Here is a 17034-nt window from a genome sequence, read left to right as displayed (position 1 = left end):
GCTGTGAGTGGATGCTCAGCTTGAGGAAGTAAGAATCAGGAGGCAGAAGCTAGGATGCTGTGGGCGTGCCCTGGATGGATGTTTTGGGACCTGGTGCCCTTTCCTGCCCTCCTTTCTTCTGCCGTGACCTTGAGCGGCTCTGCTTTAGCACATGCCTCCCATTGTGGGCTTTTCTCTACCACAGACCCCAGACAAGACAGCCAACTGACTGGATGATGTATCTGACACTGGAATCAAATGAATCTCTGTTTCTCTCAAACCATGGATTTGTCTCAGGTATTTATCAAGCATTGGGAAGCTGAATTGGAGTGTGATGCAAGTAAATTTAACTCTGATTTATTTACAAAAGCTCAAAGTATATTTGGTACAGGGGCTCTAAGGTCTTCTCCTTCATGATATGGGACCTTCTGTGTATCTCTTTGTTAGGCTAATGAACAAAAGCAGATCTTGAACCTTTTGATCAGGTTTCTGCAGTTACACAGGAACTGCAGAGAGACCTCCCACACAGACAGGCTCTGGGTTGGTTGAGTCTGTGAAGGGGCCTGCAACTCCTTTGCACACTCAGGATTCTGCAGAGACTCAGGTGTGTAACTTCAGGTGGACACTGTGCAACTCTACCTCCCCTGCCACTGCAGACTTGCTGTGTGTGAGTGGAGACACCTTGTTGCCTTGTTGCCTGGTCTGGTCCAGCATGTCTTCATTCCAGGAGCCATGATGGGCAGCACTAAATATGTTCTCGGTGTACTCAAAGAGGGGTGCCTGTCACGCCTCACGTCTTGGTTTCATGTAAAATGGATGGTGTGATACTCTGGCCTCAGCCCCTTTGGTTGGGATTTTAATTGAAATTACTTAATTGACTCTGTAGGTCAGTGTGAAAAAAGCAACTCCATGCAACTAAGCATTGAACCTTCCATTTTTCCAGAGGCAGAATTGTTGGGGTCCAGATGGTCTGTGGTTCCTTTCTCAAGCGCTCACCCACATGTGGTTCCCTGACTGAGGGAATCTGCAGGTACAATATCTGTATCCTGGGAGGTTGTCCTCCAGGGCACAGCAAGATCACAAAGGTCAGGAAGGCAGAAGGAAAAACTCAGAGAAGGGGACAAAGATGCTGTTTGCTCAAGCTCTGCTTGCAGCGAGTGTCTAGTGACTGGATAGAAGGTGCGTCAACAGCAGTGGGTGAATCAAAGTTGTTCTTTCATGAGGAGACATCAGTGTCTGCCTCTGACTATAGTTACCCCTTCCCAGGTCCCTGTGGTACTGAGGGCTCAAATGATGCATAACCTTGTGATTCTAGGAATATTCTCTCCTAGGACTCATGATGCTCCTCATAAAGTCACCTCACAGGTTTGTTTGCTGATAGTGTAACAGGGCCCTGATCTTAGGAGGCCTCCAGCTCTTAGCATAACTGAGTCCATGAAGGAAGCACCATTCAGGCTGTAAAACTCAGCATGCAGATAGCTCCACCTGCTAAAAATGAAAACAAAGACCTAATCCATCAATGTCCATAGTTATGGGAAAGTCTCTGTCTTAGGGTTGTATTGTTGTGAAGAGACACCATGTCCATGTCCACTCTTATAAAGGAAAACATTTATTTGGGTGCTGTGTCCTGCGTGGTCCCCAGGAAAGGGACGCTGTGACATTGTTCCTGTCTTTGTAGCAGGGCCAGCAGGGTGTGGGCCTCCACGAGTGCTGACGGTGCAAGGCTTGTTTGTTAAGTTAGTGGCAGGTGCCCCCTCTATCACCAATCTCACACTGAGTTTTCTGACAAGTGCTCTGCTCAAGTGTCAGAGGAATGTCACCACAAAGGGTGTTGGCTAAAGGAACTAACCAGTAGATTCACCCACCCACCCATTTTAAATCCCCCAGAGGAAGGAAGCAGGGAAGTCTTGCAAAAGTTACCTGTCAACTAGAACAGACAGAAACTTTAAAAATATGTATATATGTATGTATGTATACACATACATGCATATTTATATATGTGTAGGGAGGCATGTTTATATATATGGGTATTTTGCCTGCATCTGTGCACCGCATATGTAGTGTCCATAAAGGCCAGAAGAGGGTGATAGATCTCTTTGGAGTTTCTGACTGTTGTCATGTGGATGCAGGGGACTCAAACCTGGGTCCTTGAGAGGAGCAAGGAGTGCCTTTCAAAGCTGAGCCATCTCTTCAGTCTGTACAGAAACTTTCTTACCAATTCCCCTACCTGTGAGACACAGACCTGCCACTCGATCAGCTGACCTGACAGTGAACTTTCAGTAACTGTGGTGGAGTCAGTGTTCTTCCAGAGGAGACTCCACAGCTCTTTTCTGATTTGTTTCATTAAAAAAAAAACAAAAAAAACAAAAACAAAAAAAAACTTATTTGCACACCACAGTGAGCCCACTGGAGTCCAGGTGGTCTAGGCCTGGAACTCAGAACATAAAATGTGATAAAACAAAATCCAACAGAAATGAAACAAAGAAAGATCTTGAAGCCCATCTCTGCCTCTTACTCCCTGCCAACTCCTGCTTTCTGCAGAGGAAGAAGCCTGAAGACTACAGGTCCAGCTGTCATTTGTTGGAGAACAAAGAGTGCCTTCCAGGCTCAGTGGGACAGACAGCTGGAGCTCCCTCTTCTAAGGCTTCCATCCTGGATAGGGTGTTCTCTCAAGTCATCCTCCAGGACTGTGTAGAAGCTGCAGGAAGAGGGCATCGAAGACTCTGGACTTCAGCTGTGGACTGGAACTCAGCTTCTTCCAGCTGCAGAGACTTACCCTGATGGGTCATTTAAATCCCGTGTGGTGATCTGTTTTAAGTTGTTTGATCCCAGTTAAGGTGGTTAATTCTCAACTGACAGTTAAGCACATGCCACTTGCAGTGTTTGATTTTTCTCCATTCCATCCTTAGAGGAGGACGGGACAAGAACCCAGATGGAGACAGGTGAAGGCAAGCCACCTCGATCACTGCAGAGATTTCACTTCCAGAGATTTTATTTAAGTGATGTTTCATCTTCTGTCAACCAAGACACTGTGGCTACAGTGTAGAACTAGATGAGTGTTAGGTGTGTAGATAGGCATTCGCAGGCTTGGAATTGCCTTACTGTAATAATTACTTTTGGACTCTGCCACCCATTAGCCATAATGGGCTTTTTCAGGCCCATTAAGGAAAAGCTGGTTCAAAAAAAAAAAAATGGAATCTGAATTTTTCCTCTAGCTCTGGGTTGAGACTTGACCCTTGGATCTGCTCCAAAGATCAGATGCTCCCCTTGTCCTCTGGAACTGAAGGAAAAGTTCCATCTCCTCCCTTACCCCCAGGCCCTCTTCTTGGCTGCCTATGGCCATGGTGTGCTGCTCACAGCCTCCCATTTCAAGGCCCAATCATGGCTGCCTGTGGCTCCAAGGCTCAGATCACCCGAAGGTCAGGGCTTTCTGTGAACTTGCTCTGTTTTCTAAGTTACAACAGAGACTGTTCCTTAGGAAGCTGAGTCACCTGAAGATACACTATGGCGATGGGAAAGATAACTATCCCTTAATGATAATTCAAGGCAGTTACTTACACATCCCCACTTGGGAGCCTGCCTGCTCTCCCGAGTTTCAACTAAAAAAACATAACTTTTCCTTTGGATACTGACCAAAGTCCTAAGCACCCCCCACACACCAGAGCTTTCTCTCTCTGTCTGGACACTGTTTTCTACAGATGCTTGCTGGCATACGCTGCTGCCTCATACTTAAAAGGCAAGACTTTCTTGTCTTCTCTGTTTCCCTCTCAGTGGCTGCTGGGATGGCCAGCTGGCCTGCCTTCTCTGTGATTTTTTCTTCTAAATTCTAGTAAAATAAGCTTTCTTCTAAGCATAGTTAAAAATTCCTTTATTTGGGAGACCTGTAAAAAGGAATCCTGATCGCATAGGAACAAGCATCTTTCTCAATCTGTTGTTCAAGATGCAGAGAACTTGGACATTGCCCCATGGGACAGCCTGAGACCACTCTGGCAACTTGTCGACTGGGAGAGCTGATTAAGGAGAAGCAAGCAGTCTTAGCTCTCACGTCAATGTGTTAGGAAGGATTTATGAAGGAGATAATGACAAATGTTCAAAAAGCTAAAGCCTATAAGAAACAGTCTCTTTCTCAGTCTCCCTCTGACAGTATCTCAGGATACTGAGTTTGAGTCCGGCCTCCAGCCCGTTACCCCTCATCTCTAATCCTCAACGCTAGTGGTCTCTGTCGTGTGGTCTCTAGTTATGCATCTGTTGATTGCATTAGTCCATGTGTGGATAAATTAGTTTCTACATGTCCTCGTAGTGTTCTCTAAAGGACACACACACACGTACACACACAGAGGAGTTATTGGCTTACAGTGTACGATAGTCTGGGTATTTCAACAAATGGCTATCTTACACTGGAGAGGCAGAGAATCCGAGAGATGCTCAGTCCACAAGCCTGGATGTCTGTTAGCATTCCTTCTAGGCTCCACCCAGCAGTTATCTGGCAATAGCCAGGTAGGCCTGGTTTACTATAAAAGGGGCTGCTTGCCCCCTCCTCAATCTCTTATTCTTTCTGACTCTCTCCTCTCCCTGACCCCTTTTTCCTCTCCCCTTCCCCTTCTTGTCTCTCTTCACATGTTCCTGCCTGGCCTCTCCTCTTCTCCATCTCTGTCTCTCTGTTTCTCTCTCTCCCTCTCCCTTTCCCTCTCTCTTCCCTCTCTCCCTCCCTCCTCTCTCTCTGTCTTTCTGTCTGTCTTTCTCTGTCTCTACTCCCTTCTCAACTCCCCTTCCCATTCCCTGAATAAACTCTATTCTGCTCCATACTCGTTGTATGGCTGGTACCTCAGGGGGAAGGATACTTCAGCATGGGCCCACAGAGACTACCCCTCCCACCACACCGCACCTGGCTCTACAAACTTATCCTGCTCTCTTTTTTCTAAAACACAACAGTCTTAACAGCCCCAATCTGAGCTGGAGCCTGGGAATATTCCTGGAGAGCAGCCGGCTGTCGGCCTACATTAGAAACTGGAAGAAGTTGATTCTTAGAGTGTCAAAGAAATGTTTTAGCACCAGGGTAGAAGAACTTGCCAGTAAGGGTGAGGACAAGCAGGAAGGAAAGAGTTTCCTTCTTCCTCGACTTTTTATCGGGGTTCCAAGCCAAAGGTGTCAGCCTGCTTCAAATAACATGCTCAAGAAAGATGTTCCTGGGAATGCCCAGGAGCTACTCCAGCTCCACTCCCGCTCTGGTCCTGCTTGTCTGTGTTCTGATCTCAGGGTCTTTCTGCCCTACCTTCTTCTGCTTTTGTGTCCCCGCCCCACATACAAATCCTTTTGTGTCCAGCCTGGCACAGTAACAGAGCCAGGCCACTCCACCTCCCGGGAATTGCTGCATTGGCCGGCAGGGGGCGCGCCGTCACCTGGTTCCAGCCCTCAAGGAGTACAGAACTGAAGCATAAACACGGTCTAACTTCCAAAGAAGAGATTTCTGTGCTTATTATTGCCATTGTGAACACAGACATTTTAGTATTGATCTTTCTCCCCTCAGATTTACACTGCGGCACTGTACAAAGGCAGAGGAAGAGTAGGTTGCGAGTGTTTGCTGATGTGACAAGCTTTCCAGTTTGGCTGCACCGGAAAGACCTTTTCTGATATCAAGAATCAAGAATCTAACCAAGATTCTCCCCGGAATGAAGTTCTTGTAGCCACAGCGTGGCAGCTGGTAAGTGGGCCAAACTGCTTCTACTCCTTCATTCCTGGATCTATTTATTCTTCCTTTTGGGACTCGGTACTGTCTAAATAGGCTACATGGGAAGGTTTGATACCCTCACTTCAGAGTATTGCCTTTAAACTGCCCCTTCAGCTTCAGCTATAATTTTGAAACCTGACACCTCTGTCTGCTGAAGTGGCTTGCTTAGTTTTCTATTCTGATGTAACATAGGGCATGGCCACTCCCCATTTAGCATTCTAGTGTCTACCTTAGGTAGGTGAAGTAATTACTATAGAAGTTATGTTGAATGCTAGTTTGACACCCAGGGAAAGGGAGGAAGGCAGCAAGGAATGGCAATAGCCATTGCGGTCGGTGCTGATAGCAGCCGAAATCCCCACCCCACTGCCCCTGCTAGCAGCTGGTACCCCACCCCCTGCCTCTGATAGCAGCAGGCAATTTACAGGGTCAGCACTGTTAGGGCTCATGGGAGCAAAACTTAACTATTTGGGGCTGGCAGGAATGCCCAAGAGAAACTCTGAACTCTTTTAACTCTGAAGTGGCTGTCTAAAAAGAAAAGGATAGAGAGAAGGTCACACACACACACACACACACATGTTTGGGCAGGCCCAACCACATGTTTCATCAGTTTTACAAGTGCACATGCATACTTATATACATCCATATATATCTACATATGTATATGTGTACATGAATGTAGACAAACATATATATTGTATATACATATACATATATACTACACACATACATTTGGTAAATGGAGCACAGCCCCAACAACCACACTTTATGTTTTCTCTCAACCTTTTTATAGCTTCTTAGACAAAAGTTCTTATTAAAATTACCTCACACATAAAATATTATACAAAATGAATATTGATAGTAAGTTCAAAGCAATTCCATTCTATAAGCTCATTATAAGTTTAAAGCAACAGTTTTACAAGGTCTTGCTTTATCATGGATATACCTGTGGTTTCATCCTTGGATCTGACCTTGAATGAATGTCTTTCCTTGATCATTATTTTGTTCAAGCCTACTTCTCCTCTTAGTGCAGTTTATGAAAGCTCATTTTACTCTTTATTATGCAGCCTTTACCTACTATTCTATGAGGAGGGGGCACATTCTATTCTTGACTCTGATTTTATTTTTACCTTTCTGGCAAAACAACTAAAACCATCTCCTAACACTTTCTTCTTAAAATTATTTGAATCAAATCAGGAATTCTATTAAGTCATTAATTCATCTAAACAGTATTACTATATGAAAGTACATCTTCATATTGATCTGCAGGTCTGTCCAGGAATCATTAGGCTATGTAATAGTGGTAGGAAAGGCATAGTGAAAAGTGAAAGGAGTGAAAAGGCAAAGGGAAGTGAGAGTAGATCCTGGATGAAGTCACTGGGGTCCTGGTCTCACAGAGCACATCCATGGCAGCCATGCAAAACAGTGGGCCATCTCCAGAAAACTCAGTTGCTTGCCATAGCCTTTCTACATGGCTTTTATCAAAGTTAGGGAACTCCTTCTCAACTGTGATTGGTGGAGTGTGTTAGTTTGCCTAGTTTTCCTGGTAATGCACCGCTGTGACCTTCAAATCCTTCTTAGGCCAGCACAGTTATCTGGTAATCTGATATATATATATATATACATACATACATATATCTTGTATTTGCCTTTTATCTTTTCAGGTTTGCTAAGAGATTTGTCCTCATACCATCTACAGATACAATGCCACAGGGAAGTCCTGATCTTTTGATCTTTTGGTGACAAAGATAAGATGATTTTTTCTGTTGGTGTCCTTACTTATTTTGGTGAGAATAGTGGGCTTTTCTTGGCTACCTGACAGTTGTAAGACTAAGGGCTATCTCTTCTTAGGAAAAAAAAATTCAACTCAGAACCAATTTAAGAAGTATTCTTTCTCCCTTTCAAGTATCCACTGGTTCACTCTCACTTTCAGCCCAGATTGGCCTGGAAGTCAGCGTGTAAGCAAGAATAGTTGAGAGTGTCCCTGAACGTCGGATTCTTTTGCCTCAACCTCCTGAGTCCTGGGGCTACAGGTGTAGCCCACCACAGTCAGTTTGGTGTGATGCTGGAGATTGTGCATACCTGGCAAGGACCAATAGAGCTACATCCCTCTCCCTATATTCCCCATTGTGATCCATAATGACACTCATACTGATATCACCATTACTGCTTCTGGTTAATAGACAACATCCTCATTCAAGAATTATTTTATAGATTTATTACACAGTGCTTGCCATGTAATCCATCGATATTATCTGAAGCAAGTTGTGTGTGGGGCAGTCTTTCCAAAAATATGTATACACTGCAGCACAGTACTTGTCTTGTTAAAGGTAACCAGAATGCTAATTAAACACATTAGTGATCTAAGGATGGTTTTTCTATTGTCTTCACACAAGAATGAAAAGGTCATTGTGGAACAGGATGCCAGAACTTGGCTGGCCCCAGACCTTAGCATGAACGACTGAAATACCATCCAGGCCATAAAACTCAGCACATAGACAGCACCAAGTCCCAGAACAAAAACTAAGACCAATCCATCAAAGTCCATAGTTCTGGGGAAGTCTCTAAATGCACTAAGCTTCCTTTTTGGCTCTGTAGTTTCACATTTGGCTAACTGTTCTTGTTAACTGAAGAATGTCAACTAAGAATTTATTTTAATTTTGATTTCTATTAAAGTTATTTATTTATTCACCTTACCTCCCAATAGCAGTCCTCCTCCCCCCAGTACCCACTCCTGTTGATCCTCTCCCCATTACACCCTCCCCTTCTCCTTTGAGAAGGGGGTGCCCCCCTCTACATATCACTTTTCTTCTCTCCCCCCTTTCCCTGGCACATCAAGTTGCTGCAGGACTAGGTGCACCCTTTCCTACTGAGGCCAGTTAAGGAGGTCCATTTAGGGGAACAGGATCCACCAGCAGGCAGGCAACAGATTTAGGGACAGCCCCCACTCCTGTACTTGGGGACCTGCATCAAGACCAAGTTGTTATCTTCTACATATGTGCAGATGGACTAGGTCCAGCCCATGTTCACTCTTTGGTTGATTCAGTCTCTGGGGGCATCCCAGGGTCCAAGTTAGTGGACTCTGTTGGTCTTCCTGGCGAGTCCCTGTCTTTTTTGGGTTCCCCAGTCCTTCACTCAACTCTTCTACAAGACTCCCCAAGCTCCATCTAATGTTTGGCTATGGGTCTCTGCATCTCTTTCCATTGGCTGCTAGGTAGAGCCTCTCAGAGGACAGTTATGTCAGGTTCCTATCTGCAAACATGACAGAATATCATTAATAGTGTCAGGGATTGGTTCTTGACCATGGGATGGGTCTCAATTTGGAGCAGTTATTGGTTGGCCATTTTCTCTGTCTCTGCTCTATCTTTGTACATATGTGTATATGTACAAATACATATTATAATATGTATATCTGTACATATTGCAGGCAGATACATATTGGGTTGAAGGTTTTGTGGGTGGATTGCTGTACTTATTCCTCCATTGGGAGTCCTGCCTAGATACAGGAAATGGCCACTTCAGGATCCATATTTCCCACTGCTAGGAGTCTTGCCACCATAGACCCTCTGGGACTTCTCTCCAATTGCAGGTCTCTGGCATGTCCTAGAGATTGCCCCTACCCTGGCCTGCTGACTTCCCTTCTCTCTCCCCTACTCTCCCTACATCTTCATCTTCCCCTCCTCTCCACACAACCTCTTTCTCACCCACTTCCCTCCTAGTATCCACTTCCAGGATCTATTTTATTTTTCCTTCTGAGAAAGATCCAAGCATCTCCCCTTGGCCCTCCTTGTTCTTTAGCATCTTTGGGTCTGTGGATTGTAGCATGGGTATACTGGACTTTATGACTAATATTCACTTATAACTCACACGTGATGATATTTTCTTTTCTTTCGTTTCTTTCTTTTCTTTTTTTTTTTTTTGTCTTAAAAGCTTACCCAGAGAAAGGCTCAGGACCTCACAGGGACATTGAACTCCAAGTGCAGTTGCTGGAAAGTTAATAAAGACTTTCTATTGGCTTAAATCAGTATCCTAGTCTTCTCTGATCTAACTAGTCTACCCCACAACAACTGGACAAAACAACCATTGTTACTGAGGGTCTGTAATGTATTACAATTCCATGGACTATGAGTGTGTATGCCCTTATTAGTGGGAATATCATGGACTATACATGTATATTCTCTTATTAACACATTCCTATTTGGAAACTCCTTCACCATGTCTTCTGGTGTACTACCATGCTTCCCTCCATGATGATGATGGAGTAAACCTCTGAAACTGTAAGCCAGCCTGAAATAAATATTTGCCTTTATAAGAGTTGATTTGGTCAAGGTTTCTCTTCACAACAATACAACCCTAAGACAGAGACTTTCCCATAAGTAACTATGGACATTGATGGTGTTGGTCTTCTTCTTCTTCTTCTTCTTCTTCTTCTTCTTCTTCTTCTTCTTCTTCTTCTTCTTCTTCTTCTCCTCCTCCTCCTCCTCCTCCTCCTCCTCCTCCTCCTCCTTCTTCTTCTTCTTCTTCTTCTTCTTCTTCTTCTTTTATATTTGGCAGGTGGCACTTCATGTGGACTTTCACAGCCTGAATGGTGCTTCCTTCATGGACTCAGTTATGCTAAGAGCTGGAGGCCTCCTAAGATCAGGGCCCTGTTACACTATCAGCAAACAAACCTGTGAGGTGACTTTATGAGGAGCATCATGAGGCCTAGGAGAGAATATGACTAGAAACACAAGGTTATGCATCACTTGAGCCCTCAGTGGCACAGCTGTGGGTACCACAGGGTCCAGGGAAGGGGTAACTATAGTCAGAGGCAGACACTGATATCTCCACATGAAAGAACAACTTTGATTCACCCACTGCTGGTGACGCACCTTCTATCCAGTCACTAGACACTCACTGCAAGCAGAGCTTGAGCAAACAGCATCTTTGTCCCCTTCTCTGAGTTTTTCCTTCTGCCTTCCTGACCTTTGTGATCTTGCTGTGCCCTGGAGGACAACCTCCCAGGATACAGATATTGTACCTGCAGATTCCCTCAGTCAGGGAACCACATGTGGGTGAGCGCTTGAGAAAGGAACCACAGACCATCTGGACCCCAACAATTCTGCCTCTGGAAAAATGGAAGGTTCAATGCTTAGTTGCATGGAGTTGCTTTTTTCACACTGACCTACAGAGTCAATTAAGTAATTTCAATTAAAATCCCAACCAAAGGGGCTGAGGCCAGAGTATCACACCATCCATTTTACATGAAACCAAGACGTGAGGCGTGACAGGCACCCCTCTTTGAGTACACCGAGAACATATTTAGTGCTGCCCATCATGGCTCCTGGAATGAAGACATGCTGGACCAGACCAGGCAACAAGGCAACAAGGTGTCTCCACTCACACACAGCAAGTCTGCAGTGGCAGGGGAGGTAGAGTTGCACAGTGTCCACCTGAAGTTACACACCTGAGTCTCTGCAGAATCCTGAGTGTGCAAAGGAGTTGCAGGCCCCTTCACAGACTCAACCAACCCAGAGCCTGTCTGTGTGGGAGGTCTCTCTGCAGTTCCTGTGTAACTGCAGAAACCTGATCAAAAGGTTCAAGATCTGCTTTTGTTCATTAGCCTAACAAAGAGATACACAGAAGGTCCCATATCATGAAGGAGAAGACCTTAGAGCCCCTGTACCAAATATACTTTGAGCTTTTGTAAATAAATCAGAGTTAAATTTACTTGCATCACACTCCAATTCAGCTTCCCAATGCTTGATAAATACCTGAGACAAATCCATGGTTTGAGAGAAACAGAGATTCATTTGATTCCAGTGTCAGATACATCATCCAGTCAGTTGGCTGTCTTGTCTGGGGTCTGTGGTAGAGAAAAGCCCACAATGGGAGGCATGTGCTAAAGCAGAGCCGCTCAAGGTCATGGCAGAAGAAAGGAGGGCAGGAAAGGGCACCAGGTCCCAAACCATCCACCCAGGGCACGCCCACAGCATCCTAGCTTCTGCCTCCTGAGTCTTAATTCCTCAAGCTGAGCATCCACTCACAGCAGCACAGGCTGCTTACAAGCTGGCTCAGAAGCTTAGTGTGGAAGTGCAAGTCTGGGACCCTAGAACTTTCAGCCTAAGGAGGAAGGAGAGGAAAATTGAATCCAATCTGGGTTTCTAAGCAAGTTGAAACCAATGCCAAACTACAGAGTGATACCCTGTCTCAATGTTTCTTAGCACCCCCAAAGATCAGTCCCTAAAACACAGGCTACTGTGACAATTTTATAAATGCTGTGCACTGTCATTTCCGTAGACAGCCTGAGCACTTGGCAGAGCTGTGTCAAACACTATGCTGACACTGGGCATCTGTCAGTCAATAGGTCAATAGTAGTCATTGCAAGAGATCTGGGGTTGAAGAAATTCCTTTTTTTTTTTTTTTTCGAGACAGGGTTTCTCTGTATAACCCTGGCTGACCTGGAACTCACTCTGTAGACCAGGCTGGGTTCGAACTAAGAAATCTGCCTGCCTCAGCCTCCCAAGTGCTGGGATTAAAGGCGTGTGCCACCACCGCCCAGATTGAAGAAATTCTAAGCTTTGTACATAATCTATCACAGATGGAATCTGCCCAAAAAGACATCTATCAATTGGGACAGCAAAATACTCATTGTGACTTATAGGTCATATGATGAAGTATTTCTTTAGACAATATCTTATGATATTCATCAAGTTTGGGAAAAAAACACAAAGTACTTAATACTAGGATATAACTCTGCCTGTCCTTCACAACAGAAGTGTGAGCAGGTCTGGAGATGTGTCACTGGATTGGAAGGCAAGGGAGGTTTTGATAACAAAAAACATAGAGAAGCATTTAATCTGATGACGCCAAAACTCTTATCTGTGTGACCCTGGGGTGTAGCTCAGTGGCAGATCATTTCTCTAGAGTGCACAAAGCCCTGGGTTCAAACCCCAGCACAAAGAAGAAGAGAAAGCAAAATTCTTTTTATGGTTAGTGTATTAGTGTCTCTTTTATAACATTGGCTTGTAGTAAGTCCAGCATCTTAGATAAAGTGGTGTTCTCCTGCGGGAGCATGGTGTAAAACAGACCATTAGTACTAGTTCTGGAGCAAATGTGCATAGCTGGAAATGTAGACAGGAATCTTATACAGGAAACAATCATGAAAATACTATGCAGTGTGCCGTGTGTAGAGTTTTTTGTTACTGTTTCTGGATACAGATTTTAAAGTTTATTTTGTAACTTTCACATGTGTCTGCATTCATATGTGCCATGCATGTACCGGAACTAACAAAAAACAAACCGGTGTCCAATTTTCCTGGAGCTGGAGTTATCTGCAGTTGTGGCCTCTGGGTGACAAACTGGGCTCCTCTTGAAGGGAAGGGATCTGGCAGAGGGGAAGTTCTCTTAAGCACTGATGTCCCACCAATCCCTAAGACTTATTTTTACTTATGTGTCTCTGTGTGTCTGTGTTCATGTGTATGAACATGCCAACAGATGCTATTAGAAGACATCAGATGCCCTGGAATGGAGTTCAGGCAGTGGTAAGTCACCAGCATAGGTAATGAAACAAAACTTGGGTCCCCTGGGAGAGCATAAGTGCTCTTAACCACTGAGCCATCGCCACACACCCCAACATCATATAATTTTAAAGGTGAAAGACGGTAATGTAAATATCTCTTATGATTCTGGCTTTCCAAGGCTTTGTTTCTAAGTGTGTAGCCAGGCTAGGAATCTTGGTCTGTCCACAGTTATGAAGTCTGCAGACAATTAACACGAAATACAAAGATTTCTATATGTAGTTCAGATTCAGACTTCAAACTGCCCTGCACAAGAGGACTTAGAATTTGATTTCTTACAATGGAGCCAGCAGCACCATGGCTTGGCCAAGTGAAGAAACAGAAGGCTGGTTGCACAAGCAGGCAATGTACCAATCTGTGGGTTCTCATGATGAAGTCTCTGAGCCACCAGCTCCACCCACAGAGACTCCTCTCTCTATATTTGGACCCAAGTGGACCTCACCCATTATCTCTGATTTCCAGGACAACCAGTGCTCAGTTCCACAGGAGCTACAACTCAGACTGGGTAAGACACTGACTGTCTAAGCCTGGGACAGGAGGGGCAGTGATGTGGCAGAGTCCAGAAGTGACACAGTGGACCACAGTGACAGCAGAGGGCCTTCAGGAAGAGATAGGGAAAACTGAACTAGGGTGGGAGTAGTCACTTCTCTTCTGTTCTCACAGGAAACATGGGTCTGAAGATGCTTGAGTCCCGACTTTGTCTCCTGCTGCTGCTGGGACTTGTCCTACTGCTTGCCTCATGCCAGCCACCAACCCCTTCCCAGTGGTTTGCAATTCAGCACATCTATAATAGTGCCTACCGCCAATGTAATCCTGCAATGCTGATGGTTAACAGTTATAAAAAAAGATGTAAAAACATCAATACTTTTCTTAATACAACTTTTGCTGATGTGGTTCATGTGTGTGGCAATCCAAATGGCACCTGCAAAAACCAGAGAGCTACAAATTGTCATAATAGTACATCTCAAGTACCTATAATGTTCTGTAACCTCACATTTCCATCAAGGAATTATACCCTATGCAGATACCAAACCACAAGAGCAGTGAAGTTCTACACAGTTGCCTGTGACAACAGAACTGCACAGGACAGTCCCATCTATCCAGTGGTTCCGGTTCACTTGGATGGCACATTTTAGCTCCAGTGCCAGCACTTGGTACCTTCACTCATCTGCTACTGCCAAGATCATAGTAGTGAAGAACCAATTCCTCTCTGCCCTGCGCATCAGCACCTGTCCTCGTGAAACCTGTCCCTGACTCTGAAGAGATCTTTAATAGTCAATAAACACCTTTGCATACTCATCTAGATTTCTGAGTATCTCTGTGTCTGACAGGGATGGGAAGAGAGGAAAGGGGAGAGACACACACAAAAAGAATTTGTGTGTGTGTGTGTGTGTGTGTGTGTGTGTGTCTGTGTGTGTGTGTGTTGAGGCAAGTCCTCATACCAATTAAAGCATCTACCCAGGTAATTTCCATTACCCTGGAAACATATGAATCTGAGGACAGATGGAAATCTTTCCAGAACGTTCCTACAGGACATCTTTCCTAAAGTTTCTCTGTGGGAAAGAAGTGGCTGGGAGAGGAGCCCAGGGAATTGGGATCTCAGTGAGGCTGTCCCTCACCCTCTCCCTGTATAGCTGTCCTCAGGACTCACTTTTGAGACCATTCAATGCAAACCAGGAAAAACAGATTCCAAGATAGGGGAACTGGAATTCACACAGAAAAGAGATAAATAATGAGAGGTCCTGACCTGACTCCTGAGGACAGAACTATAGTCAGGAATCAGTGTCAGACAGGAAGGTGCCATCCCTTTAAGGACTTGGGGGAGCCAAGCATCACCAGATGTGGCAGTGAGCCTTCATGCACTGTCAGATGCAGAATGGAGTAGAGAAGTGACACCCTCAGTTCCATACCTCTGTCTTTCAGTCTGGTTACCAGCTTTCATTTTGCTGTTCCTTTCTGGTGCCCTAGATGGAATACTTGGGTTCTTGCCATCACTGGACAATGGTGGTACTTCTTGCTTTAAGTGGACCACAGTCAGGGTTAAAGGAAAGCCACTCTTCTGGAGCAGTGAATACAGAATCTGCTCCTCCAGGTTGGTGTGTGGAATCTGCACTTTAAATATGAATGCTAAGTTTGGAGAACTTTATGGGTTAACATAATCCACTGACTCTGGTGAAATTGGGTACAGCCTGAAGGCCTCACTCTTGCTTTCCTGGAACTTACAATATAGAGCAGGCTGGTTTTGAACTCACAAAAAACTTTTTAATTTTTACTCTAAATTTTTGTTGGCTAAGGCTATTTTTAATACCTGGTAAGAAACAAGTTTTTGTCTGCTCAAGAATCTTTCAAGTCTGGTATGGTTCTTAAGTTTACCTTAACTCTCACAGTAGGCCACTGTTAAATTTATCATCAACCATAGCAAAATTAACAAACTGGGAACACAGCTCTTAATGTGTGCTAAATTATCTGATTACCAGCAGAACTTAAACAGCAGGAAATTCAGAAGTCAAACTTCCTCCAGAGTATGCAGGGCACAGAAAGAGTAGTAACACAAAGGGGAACCCGTGTGTGTTTTGTGTAGACAGGTCTCCCAGGCCTTCAGACAGAACCAACTGTGTAAAGGACAGGAATCCCTGAAGTTCAGACCCTGGCTTAGGGAGGTTAAGAAGGAATGATTTCCCAGCAGTGCTCACAGGAAGTGCGTTAATCAGAGGTGGATACAACCTAAGATCACCACTCTGTTGTGCAGAATGTGAGTACTGGGAGGCAGGACTGGAAGTGTGGGTTGCAATCAGGAACTTACTCTCTAAGCCTAATAAGACATGGATCCATGCAATAGAGTAGAGCAGGCATGATCGTCCAGATTTACAACAGGCATGCAGGGGCTGACAGTGTAGTTCAGTTGGCAGTGCTTGCTTACCATGTACAGAATCCTGGGTTCAGTTCCTGGCACTGCATAGACAGAGCATCCCATAATCCCAGTGTGTTGAGGTAGAGACAAGAGGGTGGGGAGTCTGAAGCCAGCCTGGGCTACACTGTGAATCTGAGGCTAGTTGACTTCTTTCCACCTGAATGGAACTCCATTGTGCAAATGAGTACCATATTCACCCTCTAGTCATCTGTGATGAATGGGCACATGCTAGACAGTGGTATTGCTGGATCAGATGGTAGGTTGTGGAGAAACTGCCACACAGATTTCCATGAGGCCACTCCAGCTCACACTCCTGCCAGTAGGGAACAGGACTTAGGCTTTCCCTGGATCCTTGCCAGCACTTGTGGTCAGTGTTTTCTTGATGCTAGCCACAGTGACCTGGGTGAGATGGACTTTTAAGCTGTTGGGTGGGGTGGGCTATTTTGTTTGTTTTGAGGGCGTTTGTTGTTTTGTTTTTGAGACAGGTTCTCTATGTATTCCTGGCTATCCTGGCATTCACTCTGTAGTCCGGGTGGGATCCAACTCGGAGATCTTCAAGGTTGTTTTAATTACATTTTCCTAATAGCTAAGGCTCCCATAAACTTCTTCTTTTCCCAGTCAACAGGCCTGTCATGAAGAAAACAAGTGACAAAAACTAATGCTGTCAAGAATTTGAGGACAATGGTGAAGGGAAAGGGGGAGCTAGTGTTCACCCCTTGTGGCAATGCCATCTTGTGGAACCACTGTGGGAAACAGAAAGAAGTGGAGACAGGCCTACTCTGTTCCCCAGCTCCAGCATGCATGGTCTATGTCCTGAAGACACACTACAGAGATACTTGCTCAGCCATCCTTACTGCTGA

The 17034-nt window shown here is 44.9% G+C and overlaps 1 protein-coding gene across 5 annotated transcripts; it reads left to right on the top strand.

The window, feature by feature from the left end:
• Positions 1 to 122: 122 nt before the first annotated feature.
• On the top strand, positions 123 to 14566 carry LOC117705858 (eosinophil cationic protein-like). Of its 5 annotated transcripts, XM_076931070.1 has the most exons (6): positions 123 to 276; positions 5507 to 5680; positions 7369 to 7491; positions 13181 to 13227; positions 13726 to 13768; positions 13927 to 14566. In XM_076931070.1, the coding sequence occupies exons 3-6, from the start codon at positions 7458 to 7460 to the stop codon at positions 14397 to 14399; spliced, it is 597 nt and encodes a 198-aa protein (XP_076787185.1). In that variant the 5' UTR covers positions 123 to 276; positions 5507 to 5680; positions 7369 to 7457; the 3' UTR covers positions 14400 to 14566. The 5 variants fall into 5 exon arrangements, with proteins under 5 accessions (XP_076787185.1, XP_076787186.1, XP_034354495.2 ...); XM_076931071.1 differs by lacking the exons at positions 123 to 276; positions 7369 to 7491 and having other exon boundaries at positions 5395 to 5680; XM_034498604.2 differs by lacking the exons at positions 123 to 276; positions 5507 to 5680; positions 7369 to 7491 and having other exon boundaries at positions 7510 to 13227.
• Positions 14567 to 17034: the final 2468 nt, after the last annotated feature.

Source organism: Arvicanthis niloticus, chromosome 3, assembly GCF_011762505.2.
Source record: "Arvicanthis niloticus isolate mArvNil1 chromosome 3, mArvNil1.pat.X, whole genome shotgun sequence".
NCBI classification, from domain to species: domain Eukaryota; kingdom Metazoa; phylum Chordata; class Mammalia; order Rodentia; family Muridae; genus Arvicanthis; species Arvicanthis niloticus.
This window is presented reverse-complemented; position numbering and strand designations above follow the sequence as displayed.

What these genes read in the sequence shown, in the direction of transcription:
- LOC117705858 (XM_076931069.1), top strand. Translation starts at nt 13,561, where the DNA reads ATGGCTTGGCCAAGTGAAGAAACAGAAGGCTGGTTGCACAAGCAGGCA. An exon ending in GGAGCTACAACTCAGACTGG is followed by an intron (nt 13,769 to 13,926) that starts GTAAGACACTGA and finishes CTGTTCTCACAG; the next exon opens with GAAACATGGGTCTGAAGATG.